General features: G+C 43.0%; 1 protein-coding gene and 1 long non-coding RNA gene across 3 annotated transcripts in view; one reads left to right on the forward strand and one right to left on the reverse strand.

The window, feature by feature from the left end:
• Window positions 1-20,294, forward strand: part of IRAK3 (interleukin 1 receptor associated kinase 3) — a 45,679-nt gene extending 25,385 nt beyond the window's left edge. The window contains exons 7-12 of the mRNA XM_072843154.1: window positions 1,579-1,693; window positions 2,712-2,830; window positions 16,678-16,876; window positions 17,123-17,185; window positions 17,273-17,437; window positions 19,132-20,294. Coding sequence (XP_072699255.1) covers window positions 1,579-1,693; window positions 2,712-2,830; window positions 16,678-16,876; window positions 17,123-17,185; window positions 17,273-17,437; window positions 19,132-19,641 — 1,171 coding nt within the window. The 3' untranslated portion in view covers window positions 19,642-20,294. The remainder of the gene's footprint in view (window positions 1-1,578; window positions 1,694-2,711; window positions 2,831-16,677; window positions 16,877-17,122; window positions 17,186-17,272; window positions 17,438-19,131) is intronic.
• Window positions 1-24,506, reverse strand: part of LOC140642493 (uncharacterized) — a 55,162-nt gene that overhangs the window by 23,328 nt on the left and 7,328 nt on the right. For both annotated transcript variants that reach the window (XR_012038912.1, XR_012038911.1), the window contains exon 3: window positions 8,806-8,907. This is a non-coding gene — a long non-coding RNA (uncharacterized lncRNA). The remainder of the gene's footprint in view (window positions 1-8,805; window positions 8,908-24,506) is intronic.

Here is a 24,506-nt window from a genome sequence, read left to right on the forward strand (position 1 = left end):
TGGCTTGCGGACAAGGGTCTTCTAATTCTGTCCAGACATGATGGAGAGAGAAGGAGCAGATTCTCCAGTTTTTCTTCATATAAGTGCACTGATCCCATCGTGAGGGATCTAATCGTGACCCTGACTGGCTCTCAAAGGCCTCTCCAAACACCTTTACGTTGGAGTTTGGGCTTTAAATGGGAACTGGGTGGAGGGAGGGTGAAGGTGTGTCGGGAGAGACACAACTCAGACCATAGCAAAGATTAACAGGCTCACGGAGATTAATTAAATCACGTGCCCAAGTTCACACAGCTGCTAAAAAGAAGACCAGAGATTCAAACCAGGTTTGTCTGTCGTTCAAGTCTGTTGATGTACTACAACATGGTTCCTGGCAGGTTTTGTCTGCAGCTGGCACTCAACAAATACTTGTTGAATTGATTTTAAAATTACTGTATCCGAATACATTGAGCTCTATATAATCTAAAATCCCATTGACTTCAAAATTTGTAGTGAAAGGATAGGTGAGAAGGGTCCGTAGATACAAAGTCAGCAGTCTTTCTCTATGGCTGCTCCACGTTCCACACCTCCCTGACTTGTACCATGTCCGTTTTTCTGCTAGATTGGTCATATCTAAAAATAAGCAAATGAAAAAAAAAATTAAAAAATAAAAAATAAAAAAATAAAAATAAGCAAATGGTCATTTCTGCTCTGTGAGCAGGAGAGCAGAGCACCAGGCCATGGCTGTGTCTATATGAGGTCTGCTATCTGCTTTCCAAAAAAGATTTCTGTCTCTGAATTATTTTAAGGTGCAAGACGGACCAGGCAGTGGTATAGATCAGTTGTTTAGGCAGCCAGATACGCCAGCTCAATTCTTTTTCAGTCCATTGCTTTTCATTTCGTAGTGAGAGTCTGCATTATACTAGGTATAAGGGGTCTTATGCCATAGGCATTTTTGATCTGTTTAAAAGTAAAATATGTCTCTGTGCGGGTCCATACACACACATACAAGACATACTTCTTTAAGGAAGGAGGAAGGAAAGAAATCTGAAGACGTGCGTATGTGTGTTTTATAGGAAAGTTTTGCCATTGAAGAAACTAATAATAAGGTTTTATAAATAGAATCTTTAAAAAAAAAAAAGCTTTATTTTAATTTCCCCAAGCATGCCTAGAACATAGTAGGCATTCAATAAATAATTAAATTGAACTGAGTTTGTGGAACACGTGAAGTTCACGTTTTATATTTCACAGTTGTTACCTGGGTTCCACTGTGATGATACAGCCATTCAAGAAATAGTTTTGGGGCGTCTGTGTGGGTCAGTTGGCCAAGCGTCCAACTCTTGGTTTCTGCCTAGGTTATGACCTCAGAATCGTGAGATCGAGGCCTGTATCAGACTCTCTGCTCAGCAGAGCTGCGCTCTTTAGACCAATTTGGGGAATAAATCTGTGCCATGTGTCCAATGAGATTACTTCCCCCTGGGCCAAATCTATATTCTGCTTTACACCCATTCCCCAGCCCACCCTATTGCCCCCAGACCACAGTGCGGTTCGTTTCCTATTTGAATAAATAATCTGATGGATTTAAACATCTTTTCTCTCAAGGTTTCATCATCCAAACATACTGGAGTTGGCTGCTTATTTTACAGAGAATGAGAAGTTCTGCTTGGTATATCCATATATGAGAAACGGATCCCTTTCTGACAGATTGCAGTGTGTAGTAAGTCACACCTTGACCCCCCCTTGATGCTCTAACCCCCTGAAGCCCTGGAGAAGCTGCTGAAACCTCCTGTAGGATCCAGCAGGCCACTATGGATTCACATGAAGGGATAGCCAACAATGTGTTTCCCAAGGAAGTAGAGGACTTTCCATGATTAATTATTTTACTCTAAAAAAAAAAAAAAAAAGAAAAAAGCCTGCCTAAATACCTGAGTGACTGTGTGCTGTGCAGCACGGTGGCCAAAAGACTTGCTGAGTCCTTACTCCTTATTGATTGATTCCATATCTCAAATGAGTTTACATTAACTACCCTTATTTCTTACTCACATAGCTTCGCACAAAGTAGCGTTCAGTACAAAGGGTAGACATAAAGGTGATATAACCTCCTTAAAGAGAAAGAGGTTGAATAATGCCTTGATTTCTCATGTTTTTGAAAGAGAAGCTTAAAAATTCATTCTCAATATGAATGAAGTGTGAGTCAGACTTCATGCTATTTTCTACCTGCAATTTCCCTGGTATGTGTGTATGTTTAAGGTCAAATTTTAGTTAGGGTAAGTATAAAAACAGAGTATTCTCAATTACCCACACTATGATGCCACAAGTAATTTTTAAATCTTATTTAATGAAAAAATATTGTAAGTAGCCTCCATACCCAGGGTGGATCCCATTGTTGAGCTTGAACTTATGACCCTGAGATCAAGACCTGAACTGATAGTCAAATGCTTACCCAACTGCCGCCTAGTGGCCCCTTATTTAATGAACATTTAAACCTAGTTACCTTACGAGCCATATTTTGATTAAACTAATGTTAAAATTATTGGATATTCCCATTGACTACGAAAAGGCCTAGAACTGTTGGTAGTAGAGGAAAACGTATCTCAAATTACAAATAGGTTATGGCAAACCAAAATGTTCATTCCCCTACCTCACCCCACCTCACCATCTGCTTCTCTTTTGGCATACCTCTAGGTGTGGGTACATACCTTCCACTCCTAAACCAACTACTGTTGTCTTTTTAGGGTAACACGGCCCCACTCTCTTGGCACATTCGAATCAGTGTTTTATTGGGAACAGCCAGAGCCATTCAGTACTTGCACAACACGGAGCCGTGCTCAGTCATCTGTGGCAGTGTATCAAGGTAAATTATCCCAAAGCTTGAGGTTGCACCCAAAAGCCCTTTTCATCAGCACAGGTGAGTCAGACTTCACGCTATTTTCTACCTGCAGTTTCCCTGGTACGTGTGTGTATAAGGATTAAGAATTCTCATCTAAGAGGGGGCGCCTGGATGACTCAGTCAGTTAAGCATCCAACTCTTGGTTTTGGCTTGGGTCATGGTCTCCAGGTGATGGTCTCAGGGTCACGGATCAGCCTGTGTGGGGCTCCGCGTGCTCAGTGTGGAGTCTGCTTGGGATTCTCTCTCTCCCTCACCCCTTGCACCCCCCGCGCCTGCTGTGTATGTGCTCGCTCTCTCTTTCTCAAGATAAATAGAATTAAAAAAGAAAAAAAATTCTCATCTAAGTATTTAAAATCTGACTTTTTTCTTAGTGAAGTATAATGGCATATGACTCCTAATTAGTTTCAGGTGTACATTATAGAGAGTCAATTTTTTTATTAATGAAAATTGTATCTACCCAATGTAAAATGCTACATTTATATGGCCAAAGGGAGAGTTTATATTATCTTTGGGAATTATTAACGAATAACGTAGGATAGACAGTTTTGTGTATTTTATTAATTATACCTGACACTAAACTTTGAAATGAACCTGTATGAATCTCCCTTTTTTCTTCATAAGTGAGTTTTAAGGGAAGGTTAAGTGACTTCTATGGAGATTCCCAGCAAGATAACAGCAGTAGACAGTCGACGGTAATTAAAATTCTTTGTCACTGAGTCCCCAGGGTCTTGCTGATTCCACGGAGCCTGCAGCCTCCTAGCTTTACCTATTCATGTGTGACAAGCCAAGCCGAGACTCTGCTGTTCATTTTTGAGACATGAGAAAATTAGAAGCAACGTCTTCTTTCTTTCTTTCTTTCTTTCTTTCTTTCTTTCTTTCTTTCTTTCTTTCTTTCTTTCTTTCTTTCTTTCTTTCTTTCTTTCTTTCTTTCTTTCTTTTTTCTTTCTTTCTTTCTTTCTTTCTTCCTTCCTTCCTTCCTTCCTTCCTTCCTTCCTTCCTTCCTTCCTTCTTTCTTCTTTCTTTTTCTTTCTTTCTTTCTTTCTTTCTTTCTTTCTTTCTTTCTTTCTTTCTTTCTTTCTTTCTTTCTTTCTTCTTTCTTTCTTTCTTTCTTTCTTTCTTTCTTTCTTTCTTTCTTTCTTTCTTTTTCTTTCTTTCTCTCTCTCTCTCTCTCTCTTTCTTTCTTTCTTTCTTCTCTTTTTTTTTTCTCCAGTTAGACCTAAAGAATCATTCAGACAGAGAGTAGATACTCTGTAGCAAAATCCCCCTGGTGAATTTTTCCCGTGTGCCCTTCATCTCGAATCAGTCAAAAGTAGATAAATACACCTTTGCTGCCTAGCAGGGATAACTGAATTTAAAAGGCTTCTGTCTCTTCTGAACCATCCCCTGGGATCTTGAAAAAAAAAGCTTTTAGTGTGCTTTTGAGGTGAGCAAAAGAGGGACTGGTTGCTTACTTCTTTGTGTTTCTGGTGAAATGAACTCTATATAAAAAGACTCTAGATTTTTCCGGAGTCCTGGGGGTGTGCAGAAACAAGCCAGGGCCATCTGCTCCCGTGGCGGTGTGACAGTTCATCAGCTCTGGTGGCCCCATAGAATCAGCACACAGTGGGTGCTCCCTCTCGGGACCTGGGACCCAGATGCACAGCCATGGTGTCGGGGGGTCAGTTCCAAAGGGCAGAAGCAATCCCCCTTCCTCACCCCCAGCTCAGCATAGTGGATGCTTATGTATGTCGTATCTGCATAAATAAATATCCAGCATTTTCCTCTACACCTGTCCCTGTCCTTCCTTTGGTTTATACTTAAAATGAGCCTCGCTTATTTTCAGCCGCAGGCGGTAATACATTAATATTCATTTTTCTTTTGGGTGACTGAGTTCATCAAATCCTTTCCTGAAAGGAGAGCTTGATGGGAGAGGGGTGAGAAATGATAGATCAAGGTTCTGGTACTTGTGAGGGCAGAGAAAGGCACCCACTGGCACAAAGGGAGTGTCAGGGTGGAGGGGTCCAGACCTGGCCTCAGCCTGTGGCCGAGCCAGCATCACCACAGCTGTGGGCCTGCCCAGCAGCATCTCTCTCCAGGGATCAGGTGAGAGCTCAGGCCCTGGCCCTGATACCCGCTTTCTCGGTGTGGGTAGGTGTCTTTGGCCAGGTTCCCAGGAAGTAGGCTCAGAGGACAGATTGCCCGGCAGGAGGTTTTTTAGAGTGTTCCCAGGAACCATAGAAGTAAGGGAGGGATGGAGCAAGGTGGACTGGGGCAACCGGAGAAGCTGCGCTGGGGTCTTGGAGTGGAGGCCTAATCAACGCCATAGGGAGCACTGGTGCTGGGTGGCCCTTCGAGAACTTGCCAAAGTGGAGCAGGCGCTTGGGCTTCTGCACCCCTGCGTCTGACTAGCCCTGCGTGTGGGGCTGTGACTATGACTTGGACGAGGCAGTTCCCTCCTACCAAGGGCAGGTTCCAGGTAGGGGTTAGTGCGCTGTCAACAGCCACCCCTCCCTGGCTGGGGACCTGTGGTGTCCCTGGGTCCTGAAGGAGGGATCTGAGCCACACCCCTGCGGCCACTGCCCTCACGGGGACAGATTGACTGCCGTGTGCTCTGCAAAACGGAACCAAATCATTTTTCTTTTTCATCTACTTTCCTCCCCACCTTCTTCTCACCCCTTCCTCTTAGCTCACTATCTCCTGGTGTCTCCGAGACATCTGATTTAAGAAGCTGACTCTCCGCTTAACGTGGTTCTCAGCAAATTTCTGGAAGCCTCAGTTTTTCCCTCTGCATGATGCTAATAAGAGTAATAGCATCTATCTCTTAGGATTAAATGAAATAAAATACATATGGTGCTTGGCAAAGAGTATGCACTCATCACACACTCATCAAATGGTAGCTTCTCTTATAATTAGTGAAGACATGGTAGGAATAGCGGCGGTAAAGGCTAAGAGATATGATGGCCAATCTGTTTTTTTACTTACCCCTCTTCTACCCACTGTCTGATTCCATTCGGGACACTATAACCAAAATACTAGAAAACGGGTGGCTTATAAACAACACGCTTTCATTTCTCATGGTTCTGAAGGCTGGACGTCCAAGACCATGGCACCAGCTGATTCTGTGTCTAGTGAGGATCCACTTTCTGATTCATAGATGCCCATCTTTTCTCTGTGTTCTCATAGAATGGAAGGGGCAAGGGGTCTCTCTGGGCCTTCTTTTATATGGGTACTAATGCCAATTGTGAGGGCCCTGCCCTCTTGACCCAATCACCTCCCAAAGGTCTCACCTCTACCTACCATCCTCCTGGGGGTTAGGGTTTCAGTATATGAATTTGGAGGGGGACACAAACATTCTATACTTGGTACTTACCTCTATCATCTATCTATTGTGTTTGAAAAGTAGACCCACATGGGGCACCTGGATGGCTCAGTGGTCGAGAGTCTGCCTTCAGCTCAAGGCCAAAGAGTCCCACAGGGACTGGAATAGAGTCCCACATGGGGCTCCCCACAGGGAACCTGCTTCTCTCTCTGCCTGTGTCTCTACCTTTCTCTCTGTGCCTCACATAAATAAACAAACAAATAAATAACATCTTTAAAAGGAGAGAGAGAAGTAGACCCACAAACTAAGCTCTGTTTTAAGAAAAATCACTTCTATGTCAACATGTTTATTGAACATTTTGAAAATCATGTTTAATTTACAAATACTTATGGAACATCTGCTGTATGCAGAGCATCGTATTAGAACACATGGGGTAGATGTCAGTGATCATCGTCTTGTCCTTGAAGGTTCAACCTGGTTATCAGAGCAGTAACACAAACACAGAAAAATATATAGGGCACCACTAAAGATGCCCAATGCCTGCCTGGGCTGAGAAGCCTCATTCTAATGACAGAGTTCCGAGCCCAGATGGGCCAAGGCAGTAGGTTGGTTGAAAGAACAGGAGAGAATATTCCTAGTGGAGGCAATCATTTGTTCAAGGGGAAGAGTCGAGTAAAGAGTTGCCAAGAGTATAATGAAAGCGAGACAGATGGGTTGAGTGGAGAGGAAGGGACAAGAATGAAGGAAGGGGCTTCTGGGAGGGATGAGGAATGTTGGGGGGCAGGGGTGAACCAGCCTGAGGACCTTGGTAAGATAAGCTAGGCTCTTACGAGGGACTCGAGCATTTCTGGGACTATAGGTGGGAACAGAATGATTGTGGAGTCTCTTACAGTGTCTCATACTTAGAAGGAGGCTATTTCTTCCAGGCTAGATCTCAGGGGCTTCTCTGGATGTGGCCAACTATAAAATAATTCCAGTAACCCTGCCAGACAGAGTGCCCAGCAGCATTACAGGTACGCAACACCAAGAGAGATTGAGAATGGATCCCAATGGGACCCAAGAGAGGGTCCGAGATGGAGCATTTCATGGAAGAGGCAGGATTTAAACTGGAAATGTGCTAACAATGTATTTCATTTTTGTAGTTGGTGAAGGGGCTGCTGATGATTGTTGCCTTTCGGGGGCTTCCAAAGGGTTCAAGGACTCAAACATAACCATCTATGTGGCACTATGTCCACCCCGGGAACATGTCAGGATGTGGAGTTCCTGGACTCTGGGCATTTCTCTGAGATTTTGATTTCAGAGGACTCATCAGTATGTCCCTGTCTATTCCAGAACAAAGCAGCCCCTTCTCCAGCCAGTGAACTCTTGGCCTCTCCGCTGAGCCTGCCAGCAAGGATGTTAATTAGTACCAACTCTAACAGTAGATTCCCCACCCCTTCCTTGTGTGCACCTGTTCTCTAGACCCTGGAATGAGACCAATTCATTTCATTCAGGGCACCGAACATCTGACGGTAATGACATTCAGCCTCCAGCCGTCTTGACCAAATGTGAATTGGCTGACCCAGATTACCCTCCCGAATCTTTTAAATGAGCTCTTCACTCTGCTCTAAACTTGGGCCTTCCTGGCTCTTGGTCCCTGTTTGTACAGCTTGGTGCTTTGAGGAAAATCTGAGGTTCCTGTTCTCCTGCCTGTGTCCTATCAATTTTCTCATTCTTTGTAAGGAAGGGCAGCTTCTAGAAGCAATGTCATTTCGTTGCACAGCCCTGATAGTTGGCTCGATAAAGGACATCTCAAAATGTGTTTAACAGTGACCTTCTCTAGGACGACGAAGTCAGTGCCCTTTTTTTCTTTTTGATGGAGTATGAAATGGAAGATACTGTTACCTTTATTTTCTGCATTTGGATCTCAAACTGATGAATTGCAGGAGAGTTTGTCATACATTATTTGACTTTACTAAACAATGTTTTTAATAGTATGGAATAACATGGAACAATGTGCATTAAGTAAGATTAAGTGAAAAAAGCCAAATTGAACTAGTATATAGTATACAGTTGTAACTTTATAGAACTACAAACTCATGAATTTTTTAACAAGATTAAGGGGCGCCTAGGTGCTCAGCCGGGTAAGCCACCAGCTCTTGCTTTCAGCTCAGGGCTTGATCTCAGGGTCATGAGTTCAAGTCCTGCACTGGGCTCTGTGCTGGGCACAGAGCCTACTTTAAAACAGAAGATGAAAACCTATCAAAATATAACAAGTTTTTATTTAGATGGAGAGGCTATGGCTTTTTAATAATGGTTTATTTTTTACTTCTATATCATGTTTTTTTTTTATTTTTATTTAAGGGTTTGTCTGGAAATGGGTGACTACTGCACCTCCTCCCAGAGTTGTGGGGATGAAGTGAGATAATGAATGCAAAGCCCAGGCCAAGGCTTGGCAGTAACTGTAATCCCTCCTACTTCATGGAGACCGACTCTACATGTCTCATCCAGCCTGTCCTTGGACCCTTGCACAGTGTGTTGTTCATGCTCCATTGGGGTGCAACCCTAACGATTGCAACTCCATTTATTTTGAGCTAAAAATCTGTCTTCCTGTGACTCACCCATTAACCATTATTTTGCCACTGCAATGATCTGTACGTACCTGAGGAAAAGAAGAGATAAATTTCATTTCACTTTTGCTTGGTGATCAACAGTTTCTTAGTCTTTTATGAGTAGCTGAATAAAAGGTGTTTTTTTCAGTTCACTGTGGTAAATTGAAAGAGTAGCAAACAGAAAGGAGGGTTAGACTTCAGTCCTGGCTCTGCCATTAGCAAGCTATTTTGCAAAAACCAAGTCATTTCGAGCATGTGGGCTCATTTACCTCATCTGAAAAGGAAATGATTACACTCTAGCAGTGATGACAAATCTGTTTCATCTCACATTCCACCGCTGATTGATTGGTACTGACTTCCCACCTGCAAGGTTGAAAGGGAACCTGGGGGTGGGTGCATTCTGAACTCAGTTAGTGATGTCTGCCAAGAAAATAGGAAGAGATGCTTTGGCAGCATTTGGGCCATAAATCTGCCATGTGCAGAGTGTTCTGGGTCCACTTATGGTTTCAAATTCTCTTAATTAACAAACTGATTATATCGACAGATGTTTGCTTGGTGTCTTCTATAGGCTAGACTTTAAGCTTATGTAAACAACAGAAGCTGGTCTCTGAGCAAGCGCCACATGGTATAGTGCAGGCTGCACCACGGGAACTTTGAGAAAGGGGGTGCCACTGGAATTCAGAGTGGTGGGGCGCAGACTTCATGGAGGAAGGGGTGTGTAGGCGGCAATAGGGGATTTGAATGAAAATAAGGGAGGGAAGAAGAGTACTCTGCAGGTGAAGGGAAAGTGCCCAGACAGTGATAAGCACCGTCTATCCCACCTGCACTGGTATGTGCTCATGCAGTCGGGGCAGCCGATGGGCTGCAGACAGCTTAGGGAACTCTGTGAAAGCCAGCCTGACTTCACACCTGACCTGAAAGCCTACCGAATAACTCACTCCTCCCAGCAGCCCTGAGTGTGCACATGGTTGGCCTTATCTCAGAGTCACAGCGGTTTGTCATCTGCCTCTGTCCCATGTCTGTAGATGGGGAAGGAGGCGGAGTTCCATGTTTGTGTGGGTCCAACAATCATGGTCTTTTGAGGCAATGCAGTGTTCCTGGCCGGGATTCCTGGGAGCGTGCTGGTTTCATGGGCAGAGACCGGGAGATTGGATGGGGAAGAGACCGTAACTAGGATGTGCAAGTTTGGAAATGCTGACGTTGGATTCCTAGTGAAAATGGCAGTGGTAGGCAGGAGGCTTTGAGAGGGAGAGTAGGCCTGAAAGTCTGCATTCGGAATCTTCGTCTTGTTCAAGCAGCGAGAATAAATATCTTCTAAGGAGACACTGTCAAGGACACAGCTGCAGAACACCCAAGGAGGAAGCCAAGCCCACATTTCAAAGGTATTTTCAAGAAGTCTGGTGGTTTAGTTAGCCCAAAAATGTCTTAGTAATGTGAACTCTTCAAAGAGAATGTTATAAAAACAAAATTCATTTCCAGATGGTGGAATTTAAGGAGGAAAAAGGATTTGAAGAAAAGAATCTTGAAGAGTTGAAGTCTCTGTTCTTGGCAAAGTCTCTGTTATTTGGGAAACGAAGATGTTTTTGAATTACAGGATCACATAAAAGCATCTGAAAGCAGTAAACCTCCTTGTTATTTCCAGCCTATCCCTTAGCCAGCTTAATTGTTTTCACATTTATGAACGATTTTAAATTGAAATGCATTTTATCCTCGGCATTTTTCAGCCCAGGCATTCATTCCTGTTAATGTTTCCAAAGCCGAGATAATCTCGGTGAACATTTCTAATGTTTCCTATAAGATCATGTTCTCCGGCCGTATTGCCATGTGTCTCCTGCCAAGTGAAACAGCCTTTCGTACGAGGGAGGTGGTCTAGGAAAGGGAAGAGGGGGAAATCCATGTGCTCACAAATGAATTTTTTAAAAAGGGAATTGGATCAGAGACGCCTGGTGGTAGTAGGGTGCGTGGGGAATTTCCTTCGTGAGGGACGAGAGCCCTGGTGGCTGGGAGGGAGGCGAGGAGGCCACAGGGCGGTGGCCCCTTCCTAGGACCGTGACACCCTTGCCCCTCCGCCTTTCCCCCCAGACCTGATGGTGTCTAGTAGAAGCAGCAGCTCCGTGTCTAGTAGGGATGCAAAATCTGCAGGGAATGCAAAGTCTGTTGGTTTGATTAGTTCATTGTTTAATTGACGAGTCTCCTCCTTCTCCTTTCCCATCTCCCCCCACCTCCCAAAAAACACCCACTTTTGTTTTTCAGAAACATTTTAGATATAAAAATTCTTTTCCTTCAGATTTTCCTATTTTCCTCAAGTGTCTCCCTTCTTATAAAATTTCCAAATATGTCTATTTTTTTCCGAAGAGATGCCAGCGCAGCTAAATCGTACATAAACTTAAATTTTTCCTTTGATTTTTGTTTATCATCAGTGTTTTTAAACCCCAACATTCATTTATTTATACACAGGCGTGCATACACGCATGCACGCATATGTGCCAAACACCCCTTTTTTCTCTCCATGATCATAGAGTATCTGGAAATGATACTTTAAATCAGGTTCTTCCAGAACTCTGGAACTATTTTGAAACTCAGCAGATGCCCTGAAACTAATTAACCCAAGGATCCTTAGATCTCCAGGGTCATTGTTGCAACCCCCTGTACCTTTGTCACTTCACATTGGTGCCTTGAACTTCTACAGATACCCAACCAAGTTTCTTGGGATTTTAAGGCAGGTGTAAGATGGACAAAGGCCAGCCTACATCCTTCAGAGTATATTCCGAGGCCCTCCCTGTGTATCAGGAACTCTGATTACATTTTTTCATTTAATCCTCGTAACAACCCAGAGAGGTAAGCATTCTCAGATCTTTTTACCCACGAGGAAACTGAGCCTTAAGGAAGTCATGCTAGTTTGGTTGGAGACCAGATTTCACATTTAATGCAGGAATACCCATTTAATGGCTGAGCGTAGGTCTCATAAGTCATCAGTCAAGCAACAGCAGCCTTTAATACTGTCCCTGAGTCCTGTCTGGGTTCAATGGAAGAGAGGCAGAAGGTTGTACAATCCAAAGGGGGAATAAAAAGCTTCAGTTTCATCAGATATATTGCATGCTGAAGGTTGGGGTGGGGAGTGTATGCCCTTTTTCAGTAACCTATAGGTTCCTTGAGACGCTGGCTCTTGCCTCATCTGGAGAGGGGTGTCTTGGTGTTGTAACAGCAGTGACACAGACGGCAAGATGTCCTGTTGCCTCAGGCTGTCATGAAGAGGCCAGCGGGTCCTCTTTATCTCTGAGTCCAATTTGTTGGAGTCCAGACTTTTCCAGAGAGTTTTCCAGGCACTCAGGGACTAGGCTGCTTTGCACCAATAACTCCCCCTAAAATCCTTTAAAAATTCATATTTTAAAAAACCAGTCATGTGCTTACATGTCAAATGTGTATTTGCACTTAGATTCCAATTCTGCGCTATAATCTAGATGCATCATCATGGTTTATATGTACATTTTAGGCCCCTGGGCTTTGGCTAAATCAGGAGAAAGACTGGTGAGCAAAGAAAGCAATTCTTGTACCCTGTGGGAGGTTCAAGTCTCCAGAGAGAATTGTGGTGGAGGCCCTTGGCAAGAGAGAGATGAAATATGTTACTCTCCAGAGTCAGGATGCAAACTGACCACCTTGTGTAGGATTTTCCCCGTCTCCTCCGTGTACCACCCCGATCCTTCTACTAGAAGAATTATTTAGAGGGACACCTGAGTGGCTCAGATGTTGAGCATCTGCCTTTGGCTCAGGGCGTGATCCCAAGGTCCCAGGATCGAGTCCCACATCGGGCTCCTCACAGGGAGCCTGCTTCTCCCTCTGCCTGTGTCTCTGCCTCTCTCTCTCTGTGTCTCTCATGAATAAATACATAAAATCTTAAAAAAAAAAAAAAGAAAGGTGATGGTCTGTGTTTCAGCAAGTAGCTTTGTGGGAAAGAATAGAAGAAATAGGTTGTGAAAACCCTAAATTGACAGCGTAGGCCATTACGTGTTTCTTGTCTATCTCCTTGGTAAGCACGGTAGCTAGAGAGCTGCCCTTTTGTTCAACTATATTGTTATAGGATTGTAGTTATTTTATGTTGTCTTTATTTTACTGGTCTGTCTTTACCCCCACGGGACAAACATACTCCATTGACCTTGTATGATGGCTGAAGGCGGTGTATGAATGCTCTATTTAGGGCTGCAGTGAGGGAAGGAATCCGGGCAGAGCTCGTTGTTGATGGGGCTTTTGCAGTTCCTACTTTCTTAAACAGAACATGCTTCTTCCTCAGCCACTGTTGACTTTTATTTAGAACTTTTATTTAGAACACTGCACTCAAAATTCGTGTTATGCACTAAAGCCTGCTGGTGAACAACTTGTCTTTTCATCAACTATCTTCATTGAAAGTGTAAATGCAGTGCCCTAGATTCTTACTGATGCCCTCTCACTGGCCCACAGTCCTCTGTGGGTTTTATTGCATCACCCCTTGTGGTTACCCCACTTTCCTTAAGTGTGTCTGAAGCGTGAGTCAACAGTTGCTCAAAGCTCCCCACCAGCTTTGCTGAGGGTCAAATAAAAGAATCAGATTGTGGATTTTGTTTTTGATGCTTGCCTTTTTTTTTCTTTTGTGCCCAGGAAAGATCTATTCTTCAGGAATTCTAAGTGTTTTATAAATTCAGCTTTTGCATCCTCGTGGGTCTAAGCTTTTTAGAGCTGGAGTTGAGGAAGAAGAGGGCAAGATGTTTGACACTGAAACTCTGGCATTCAGGGTTTTCCTGTCCTTCTCTGCTGAAATCAAGCATGTGCGTGCAGAGGGTGGGGATGTGTGCAGAAGAGAGCTGGGTGGTCAGTGCAGCAGAAGTGGAGGGGGAGAGGGTGGGGTTCTGGGAATGGGACCTCTCTGCCCGTCTCACCTCCTGGCACAGCTGGCAAGCTCCTGCATTAGAGCCCCCAGCCCTCCGAAATGATCAAGGGGTCTCCAGAAGGCCCACCTTGGTGGGAACAGCTGAAGTGCACACATACCTATGGAAGAAGTAATTATGAACTAAATGTTCTTATCTGGAACTGGAGAGAAGGCAGGGGCTGGCTCTAGTGGACTCCTCATGTTCAGAGGTTTGTCAGGATAGTCAACAGTATTTTCCCGGACGCCTGGGTGGCCCAGCAGTTGAGTGTCTGCCTTTGGCTCAGGGCATGATCCCGGGGTCCTAGGATCGAGACCCTCAACAGCCTTCTTGCAAGAAGCCTGATTCTCCCTCTGCCTGTATCTCTGCTTCTCTCTGTGTGTCTCTCATGAGTAAATAAATAAAATCTTTAAAAAAACAAAACAAAACACTATTTTCCAAGTGAGATGGATGATGAGTGACAAAAATGAGTTGGACCCAGGCTGGCCTTAGAAGCTGCCGTGTTTCAAATATATGAAGAAAAGACAAGGCAAGGAGAAGACTGAGAACTATGATTACTGATATGAGACTGAAGGGTTAGGCCCTCACTGACGTTCTTATAAACGCAAGGGTCACACAATAGATAAACGTCCTAGGACTGATAAATGAGGTGAGCTCTTTGGATTTTGCAATTCTCCTGGCCACACTTAAAGGACAGAGAGTGACATCAAGTTTAGAATGTGTTCTTCATAAAGGGTCCTGGGGAATGTCTTCATGCTGTTGTCAACTTTGTTGTAGACAAAGCCCGCACTAGAATTCTTAAAGGCCTCAACTCTGAATCTCGAAATAGAACTAGGACTCTGAATACTCTGGATGGTTAGAACACCTGCAACTCAGACTGCGAAGCCAGGTTCTTCCTGTCAGCCTACATGTACAGGGACAGCAAGGACTTCTGGAACTTTTGTAAGGTCCAGTATTTGTTCAGGATTAAGAATTTCTTGTTCTTATCCTGTAGCTATTACTGCATTAAAAAAATTATTTATTTTACAGAGAGAAAAGAGAGAGAGACATGAGTGGGAGGGACAGAGGGAGAAGGAGAGAGAATCTCAAGCAGACTTTGCCTTGAGTGTGGAGTCCAATGCCGGGCTCAATCTCATGACCCTGAGATCATGATTTGACCGGAAATCAAGAGTTGGACGCTTGACCAATGGTGCCATCCAGGCACCTTGCTCTTACCACCTTTGATAACAATATGTAGTATACAAATATACCACTTGGCATTTTGGATGGGCAGGCCTAGTATTAGCAGCTTTGGTTTCAGAGAACAAAAAAGCCAGCTCTGAATAGCCCCAAGCAAAACTGAGAAATAGATCACCCTCTCTTGGCCCACCTCCCCACCTCTTTTATCAATACCCATCTGCTCTCTTACCATGAGTTACTGATTTTCATCTTCCCTCTCATTTATTGAACATTATCCTATGCTGGGTAGTAGGCTGCTTATATTCAGTTCTGTGAATTCTGTTGTTTGCCCCATTTCACATGTGAGGACAACATTGAGGCGTATGGGGTATAGTAACCCCCGTGGCCACATTGCCAGAGAAAGGCAGGCTGGGACTCACGCCGGCTGTGGGCCACGTGAAATGCATGGGCTTAACCTTTCCCATCCCTGCTGTGGCGGCGCTTTGAAGGTAAAAGTAAGCTGATGCTTACCTTACTGTCAGCCAAGATATTGAGTGATTATTAAGATTTTTCTGTGACAAGGAGACAAAACTGACTCTAAGCACCTTGCCTTTACCTCTGTAGATACTTGGTTTTTTTTAATTTTTTGAAAAATATATTTTTTTATTTATCTGACAGAGAGATAGAGAGAACCAGAGAGCACAAGAAAGGGGAATGGCGGATGGAGAGGGAGAAGCAGGCTCCCTGCTGAGCAGGGAGCCCAATGCCAGGCAATCCCAGGACCCTGGGATCCTGACCCGAGCCAAAGGCAGATGCCCAACCTACTGAGCCACCCAGGTGCCCTTTTATGTTTTAAATAAGACTCAAGGGCAGCCCCAGTGGCGCAGCGGTTTAGCGCTGCCTGCAGCCCGGGGTGTGATCCTGGAGACCCTGGATTGAGTCCTGCGTCCGGAACTCTGCATGGAGCCTGTGTCGCTGCCTCTCTCTCTGTGTGTGTCTCTATGAATAAATAAATAAAATCTTTTAAGAATAAATAAACAAACAAACAAACAAATAAATAAATAAGACTCAAAGACATTTTTGTCATTAGTCCCTGGAAAGTCCATAGAGCTGGGACAGTAGACCAGGGTTATCCGTAAGACGGGGCTGCCAAAGATTCCTCACATCTCTGCAGGTTGGTGGCTCGTTGCTGATAGGCTGATAAGCTGATAAGCTCCTGAGCTCTGTGCACATCACAGGCACTTGATTGTTAGCTGATTAAAACCCAGTTAGTGGTCTTACTGCGTATCAGAAGGGCGCAAGGAAAGTGGCTTTGGTTAACTTTAGTTTTTCCTGTTGACAAAGCATCAGCTTTATCTGCCAACGCCCTATATGTATCTATACACTTGAAAAGTGCACTATTCCTAGGTCAGGTCTCCATTTTATTTCATTTTTTTAAGGGATTTATTTATTTGAGAGAGAGAGGGAGGCAGCACGGGAGCTAGAGAGTGTGCGGATGAAGCGGGGGAGAGATGGAGAAGAGAGGGAGAAAGAGAATCCCAAGCAGACTGCCTGCTGAGCATGGAGCCCCAACAGGGGCTGAGACCTCAGGACCCTGAGACCATGACCTGAGCTGAAATCAACAGTCAGTCGCTCAACTGACTGAGCCACCCAGGCACCCAGGTTTTCATTTTAGAGTTTTATATACTACTTGTATTTATACTTTAAGAAGAATAAGAAAATACCCCTAGCTCATGAAAAACTGTGCGTGGCTTTGTTTTGTTAGTGTTTGGCATTAACCAGAAATGAAGGTGAGCTTGTCGTTTTTTTCCCACCGGAATGTCATTGTGATGTTTTTGTCTTGTTTGTCCTCGATCATGATTTTAGTGCAAACATACTTTTGGATGATCAGTTTCAACCCAAGCTAACTGATTTTGGCATGGCGCACTTCCGACCCCACCTGGAACACCAGAGCTGTACCATAAGCGTGGCCAGCAGCAGCAGTAAACATCTGTGGTACATGCCTGAAGAGTACATCAGACAGGGCAAACTTTCCATTAAAACGGATGTCTATAGCTTTGGAATTGTAAGTACCAAGTACCAGTCAACAAAGGAGGAAAGCTTATTCCCAGGAATGCTCTAAATTCTAAGAACTTTTTAAGGGCTTTTGACTGTTACTCGTCTTATACATTAATTTTGTGTAATCAAAGAGTAAAATATAAAGTCATTAATTAGAATGAACGATATCTATTGTTAAAGTTAATCACTGCAACTAATTCTGCGTATATATCTTACATATGTTTGTAGTTGACTTTCTCTGTATTCTTTATAGGTAATAATGGAGGTTCTAACAGGCTGTAAAGTGGTGTTAGATGATCCAAAGCATATCCAGCTGGTGAGAATCGTCTTCATCTCTGTTCCGATCTCTTGGTCATTTTTGGGGTAGAGTTCTAAAAGATAAATTGTCTTCTTCTCTTTCTAGAGGGATCTCCTTATGGAATTGATGGAGAAGAGAGGCCTCGATTCATGTCTTTCATTTCTAGATAAGAAAGTGCATCCCTGTCCTCGGAACTTCTCTGCCAAGCTCTTCTCTTTGGCAGGCCAGTGTGCTACCTCGCGGGCAAAGTTAAGACCATCAATGGATGAAGTGCGTACACATGGTTTTACTCAAAACCAAGCCCACAGAACCATGGAAAAATCTAAATTGGATAAATTGTGTGTCTAAGTGAATTCTTTATCAATGAGGCAAATCCAGCTCCTCACACAGAGTTCTAACCTAATGGTTCTTCCAAGTCAACAAGTCACATTATTTGGTATTCTGGTAGAGGTCGTTGCTGCGTGGGAATAGGGCACCACAAGAGATTTAATGAAAAGACTGAAGTGAGCAGCTTGGAGAGAATTTTATTCGACCTTCATTAAGAGATTTGGTCCATTAAAAATGCATTTCATATTTCCTCTATTGATTTTTAAAATTTACTCTTCAATTTCATCATCCATTGAGTTAGTTGTTTATTTGTTCAACAAATATGTAGCTGGTGCTTACTTTGCATGTGCCAGACTTAGTATTGGATACGGAGGATGCAACAGTAATCAAGATACAGTTGTTGCCCTCAGCCTCAAATGAGAGTCAGATTAGTTCAAGTGGCTTTTCAATACAGAGAGATAAGCATAATGGTAGGTGGAAGCCCAGGTCAACATGCGAGCATAGAGTCAGAATAGAACATTTTAGTCGAAGAGAATTTATACTTGCAAAGCTCAGAGGTAACGGATTTTTCAGCACTGATACTGCAGGTAGTTCATGGAAGTGGGAGGTGGTGAGGCAAAAGCTGGAGTGCTTAAAATCATAGAAAGTTCCAGGTGATAGAGGGACGTGAATTCCATTCTGGGATTTTGGGTTTATCCTGAATCTACAGCAGAGCCATGAAAGGGTTTTCAACAAGAGATCAGCACAATCAGAATATGAAGAGCACTGGCATGGGAGTCAGGAGAGCTATATTTTAGGCCTGGCACCACCAGTGAGAGCTATGTGACCTGGTATCTTGGGCCTTTTAAAAAGAGCTGTGAGATATATAGTGGAAGAAACCTGGAGTTGGGAGCCAGATCTGAGGTCAAGCAACAGATCTGCTCCTTCCTGGCTAGTGATCTTTTCTGAGCCTCAGCTTTATTATCTGTAAAATGAGGATAACAGTATTGTTTGTGCAGAATAAACGAGGTAATGCATGTGAAGGCACTTTGCAAATAGTAAAGCTCTCTAAATATATTTTTAAAAATGACGTGTGTGTGAAGGGAGGCTACATGTTCTTTTAAATCAGGTCAGTAGTTCTTGGTTTGGGCTGCATGTCCAAACCAACGGAGAAGCTTTTAAAATACAGATTCCTGGGCCCCTATCTTCATATTTTTTTCAGTGATGATCTTTAGGTTGGGACCAGGGGATCTGTATTTTAAGAAAGCTCCTATATGTAAATCTGGCATTTGAGAACTACGGATTGGGTCCCCCGTCCTCTGACACTTTCCGGTACTCCACATATTAAGGTTGAAGTGAAAAATGGACAGAGACCCAGCCAAGGTCCCACAGCAGCTGGGGGCAAATCTAAGCCTTAACTCAGGTCCCTTGATGTTTACTTCATTGCAGCTTCTTTTATATTTGGTTTCAAGTCTCTTAATTTACTCATTAAACTGAAGGGGTTTAAGCTAATCTTCAATACCTTCTCATTCAAAACTCTATAGTTGAATTTATTTCATGAAAATACAAGAACATTCCTTAGCAGGTAGATGGAAATAAGGTAAAAGGAGAGGTTATTCAAGCTTAACTCCATGTTTGTTTGCTTCTTGGTTAACCAGGTCCTAACTACTCTTGAAAGTACTCAAGCCAGCTTATATTTTGCTGAAGATCCTCCCACCTCCCTAAAGTCCTTCAGGTGTCCTTCTCCTCTCTTCTTGGAGAACGTACCAAGTATTCCAGTGGAAGATGATGAAAACCAGAATAATCATTCACTGCCTCATGATAAAGGTTTGAGAAAAGTTGGAGTGACTCAGAAAGTTCCATTCGAATGCAGCCAGTCTGAGGTTACGTTTCTGGGTTTTGACCGAAAGACAGGCAGTGAGAGGAATGAGGATACCTGCGACAGGCCCAGTTCTTCTTGTAAAGAAAGTGGGTCTCCAAAGCATGTAGCTCTATCCCAGGACCCAGGGGCCTATGGTACGGATGTGGACCCTTCTGTAGAAGCTCCAGGCCATTCTTACAGGAGCAGGCCAGTGGAGACCAGCTGTTCCTGTGAATTTTCCTGGAACGAATGTGAACAGTATAAAAGGGAATCGATTTCACCAGACGATAAAGAAGAAAGCAAGTAATTGCTAAGGCACCCGAGGACAGGTATCGTCTTGGGAAAACATTGTCACCATAAGTGATGCTAAGAGGACTATCAATGGTGAGTTTGGGTGATGCAGGTCAACAATCTGGACGATGTTATTCCTTCCTTCCCAATTCCCAAAACAGAGTGGCTTAAACCTAGTCTAAGTTAGAGCCATTCAAAATTACTTAAGATCATGACCTTTGACTTCAGACAAACAAAACCTACCAAAAAGGGACTGGATTCTGTTGTCTTCGTCATCATCAACATGAGCCCTCAGAGCCTCCAGTCTGCTATGTACGGTCAGTTCAGTTAGATTCCATTGTTCTGTTTAGCTTGCTTGAGATGGTTGTAGGAAGTGTCTAATTTGTAAATGTTAGCAGATGCCTTTTTAAATAATTGCCCTTTTGTTTACTTCAGTTAACCCTTAGTATTTTTTCTGTTCATCCCTATCAAGCCTGCCTGTCTGAAAATGAGCCAGATTCGCTCCCGACTATGACATGTTCTGTGGAAAGAGGGAATTCTTGTCCAAGATCTGTATTTCTGTATTTAAACTCTTAGGATAGTTTATCATGTATCATATAGTTGTTGGCTATTGTTACAATTTTTTTTTTGCAAACTATTATATCTTGAGTAGAATGTATGAAATTTTAATCAGGTAATTTTTATTTCTGAGAAAATCGCTGGTCACAAGGGCCGATGTCAGCTTTTAGTTTGATTCTATACCAGCCAACTCTGTGCCTCTACCTCCTGTTTACTGGATCTCCCCCTGTGGAAATTCTACCTGTCCTTCAAGGCTCAGAAGTGCCTCTTCCAGGAAGCTTCCTAAATCTCTCCACCCAGAAGTACTCACTTCATCAGCATTGCCACAGCATTGTTTTTGTGTTTCTATTTTATATTTGTTACTTTCTGAATTATATCAAAGTTGCCTGTGCCATCCAGTCTCTCTGACTGGCTTGTAAACTACCTGTATTAATTTCCTTTTGTTGCTATAACAAATTATAACAAACTTACTGGGTTAAAACAGTGTAAGTTGGGGTGCCTGGCTGGCTCAGTTGGTAGAGCATCTGACTCCTGATCTTAGGGTTGTGAGTTTGAGCTCTACAATGGGTATAGAGATTACTTAAAAAAAAAAAAAAAAAAAAAAAAAAAAAAAACAGACAAACAATATAATTTAGTTATTTTACAGTGCTGACGGTCAGAGGTCCTTGACGTTCTTTCTGGAGACTCTAGGGGAGAATTTGTCCCCTTGCCTTTTCTAGCTTCTAGAGACTGCATTCATTGACTCGTGGCCTCTTTCTCCATTCTCAGAGCCAGTATGTGGCATCTTTGAATCTTTGAAGATTTCTCTTTCTTTCTCTCTTTGATCTTTTCTTCATCACCTTTTTCTCTTACTTTGGGCCTCCTGCTTCTCTTAAGGATCCTTGTGTTTGTGTTGGGCCCACTCAGATAATCCACAGAAATCTCTGCATCTCAGGACACTTAATTTAATCACATCTGCAATGTCTCTTTTCTCCTGTAAAGTCATTCATAGGTTTCTGGGATTAGGACATGGATATCCTGCTGGGGGGGGGGGGGGGGGGGAGGGGGAGGGGAGGACACATTACTCTGTCACATTCCCTGAGTGTGTAGGACTCATCTCTTCAAGGCCCACATTAGCCTGTACAGAGCTGTTGTTTCCTTACAAGTGAAGTTGAATTAAATTATCTCTAAGAACCCACATAATAAGAAATTCAGCTATGGTAAACATTGCTGAATAAAGTGGGGATAAGGACTGTCTTCATGATGATGAATAGAAATACTCCACAAAAACCATTTCCATAGGATTAATGGAATTTCCTTCTCTAGCACATTTATAATAAAAGGGTAGACCTCTAGCCTTCTATAGACATTTTTTTCTTTTTCTTTCCTTCCTTCCTTCCTTCCTTCCTTCCTTCCTTCCTTCCTTCCTTCCTTCCTTCCTTCCTTCTTCTCTTCCTTTATTTTTTTATTATTATTATTTTTGGTGAGTTAGTACAGTTAGGTTAATCATAGTGAGATTGGAGGCCAGATTTCAGATTTAAGAACAAATGATTAAAGAAGAAAGTCATCAGGAATCAGGGTCAGGTTAAGAGACCAAGGTCAGAAACATGAAGCTATAATTCTGGGAAAAAGGATCTCATGATGAGGTTCAAATAGAATATGCCTTAGTCTGATTGGCAGTCCACATAAAGGTCCAGGTAAACAGTTGAGAGAAGTCATGCTCAGGCTGGCCCTCACGTGCCCTGACTGCCCTTCACTGTCTTGCCCATATGTTCATGGCATGTGTTGACAATGCTCCCAAATCGCCCATGTGCCAAAATTAGTAGGGACAAACAATTGGACTAGACTTTGTATGATTTCTTGTGACCTGTCCTAGTTTGGCAGCTCTCGATTACACATGTTAATGAAAAGAAGTATAAAAGCTTTTGGTGTTTGGCTTTATATATTATAAACCATCAGGATTTAGCTTATCTTAGAAACATAATCTGAAACTATTTTGGCTGAATTGGGGAAATTAGCCTGGCATTGTGTGAAGTTGCCACTAGTAATTCAAAAGAAGTAATCAAGACGATCAAGAATTGACTTTATGTTGAACTGTTTTTTGCCTTGAGTCTGGACCTCCCAGTACCCTTGGTGAGAGGTCATAAAGGAAGCTGTGATGAACACCAAGCCTGAGCCATTACTTGGCACATGGAATTATGTTGGAATTATGTTGATTTGAATTCTCTTAGCAGTGTTTCCCAAACTTCAGTGTGCATCCAAATGATGCGGAAGTCTTGTTAAGAACAAATTGCTGAACAAACAAACAAACAAACAAATTGCTGGACCCCACTCAGTTTCTGATGCAGTAGTTCTGGGGTTAGGGATTTGGCTTTCTAGCAAGTTCCCAGATACTGCTCATGCTGCTGCTGTTCAGACCACTCTTTGAGAACCTCTGCCTTAGAGTGTTCTCAAATAGTCATAGATCAGTACCTTTCCATCTAGGTGTATGGTTTTTGAGAGAGTAATCATTTAAAAAAATTCTTTTATATTTACCCTCTTACTTAAGCTTTTAGTTATTTGGAGTAAGAGCTCTAGAAATATTGTTAATCAGTCATCTTTTCTGATGCAGTCACCTTGCTAGGGTATGACTACTTTGTACATCTTAAAGAACAAGTCAGATTATCTGGCAATAACCTGATCAATGATATGGCAGGCAGATGCCACTGTGGCTGAAAATTAGAAGAATCTTCTATTGAGTAAACTAGTCCTCCTTGATTTGCCTTCTGGTGTGTTAATACAGGGTCATTGATAGGAATTAAATCTTGCACACTGCTCTGGGCAATAAGAGAGGACCTCCATGGCTTCATAATGTGGAGACTCAGGTACATGAAGAAACCAAGAATGAGCCTTTAAGTGTTCCCTTTGATCAGCAAAGATCAATTAGTAAAGAATTTCACTCATTTTCACCTATATAATGCACCATGGGCAATCCCCCAGGCCAATCTTATTTACTTGTTAGGTTTTTTGGCCTCACTTTATAATGTCCCAAAGCACAGGGAAAATATTTCGTGGTCTTTGAAAACAGGTATGGGACTTCTGGCATAATCACTTTTATTGACTTCTTGAGAATTGTTATAATGATCCGAAACTCGCTGCGTTATCGTGTAGCCTCATGGGATGGTATGTTAGCCTGTGTAAACAGCTTCTATGACTTGAGATGTGGTGAGTCTAGGAAATGAGGGTTAGCCTGAGTAGCATTTATCAAGCACTGTGTTGGCTCCTAGGACACTGAGGAAGGAGGAAAGGCAACTAGCCAACTCAACAGTTTGGTAACATCTGGTATTTGAACCACAAACCAATGGAACTAAAAATAAAAGGGTAAGGAGGTTACTGTGTACTTATGAGAGAGGAAGGAAGGCTTCTTGGAGAAGCTTGCTGGAGAGAGAGAGGGAGGAAGAGACATAGAAAAGGGGGCCCAGGATGGACATCCAGAGGTTTGGGGGCCAGGAGCTCTCGCAGAACTCCACACAACACAGGCCCTGGGGCTGGAAGGATGGGCAAGGGCAAAGGGAGCTGGGTCCAGAGGTTTCTGTGTTTTTTTTCCCTGTTTAGCCTTCGCAGCCACCCCAAAGGTCTGAACCCTTTTTTGAGGTGAGAAGACTTATTTACAGAGGGTAAGGAACATGCCTGAGGGCCTCCCATATCTGGGAGAGCCCAGATTTGAATGCACATCTCTCTGGTTTCAAGGCCCACACCCTTTCTCGTACTGCATGTTACAGAGAAGCCCCCACAGATCCAAGCTCTTATGAAAAGGCATAGATGTCATTTGTTGAATCCACAAGGTTTCAGTGAGGACACAAGGCTTGACATGTCTTCCTCCTTTTTTCACTATCCTGCTTCTCTGTTAACAGTTATCCACTTTGTCATTAGATGTGAGTTAAATATATCCACTGATCCAACCATTCATTCATTGAATAAACATTTATCAACATTTGTGTCAGGTACTGTTCTGGGGAGCTGGGGACGCAGTGAAGATCACACCCAACAAAGATCTCTGATCTCATGGAGCTTATGTTCAAGGGAATAAATGAATGAATGGATGAAAGGAAACACCATTCCTTTAATCTCAATTCTTTTTTTTTTCCGTATCATTATTTTCAATGTCCAATGGTTATAATATGAGAGCCAGGGTTTTCTCCTCAACTCAAGTTTATAAATTTTCAATTGGCTTGTGAGGCCAATAGGAATACTTCTTCTTGTCTAATTTGGTTTCTGGGAAGACTTCATTCAGGTCCTCAATGGTCATCTGATCAAATGGAATTATGTTCTTCATCTTCTCCAGCTCTTTTTCATATTCTTCAA

Source organism: Canis lupus, chromosome 11 (assembly GCF_048164855.1).
Source record: "Canis lupus baileyi chromosome 11, mCanLup2.hap1, whole genome shotgun sequence".
NCBI lineage: Eukaryota > Metazoa > Chordata > Mammalia > Carnivora > Canidae > Canis > Canis lupus.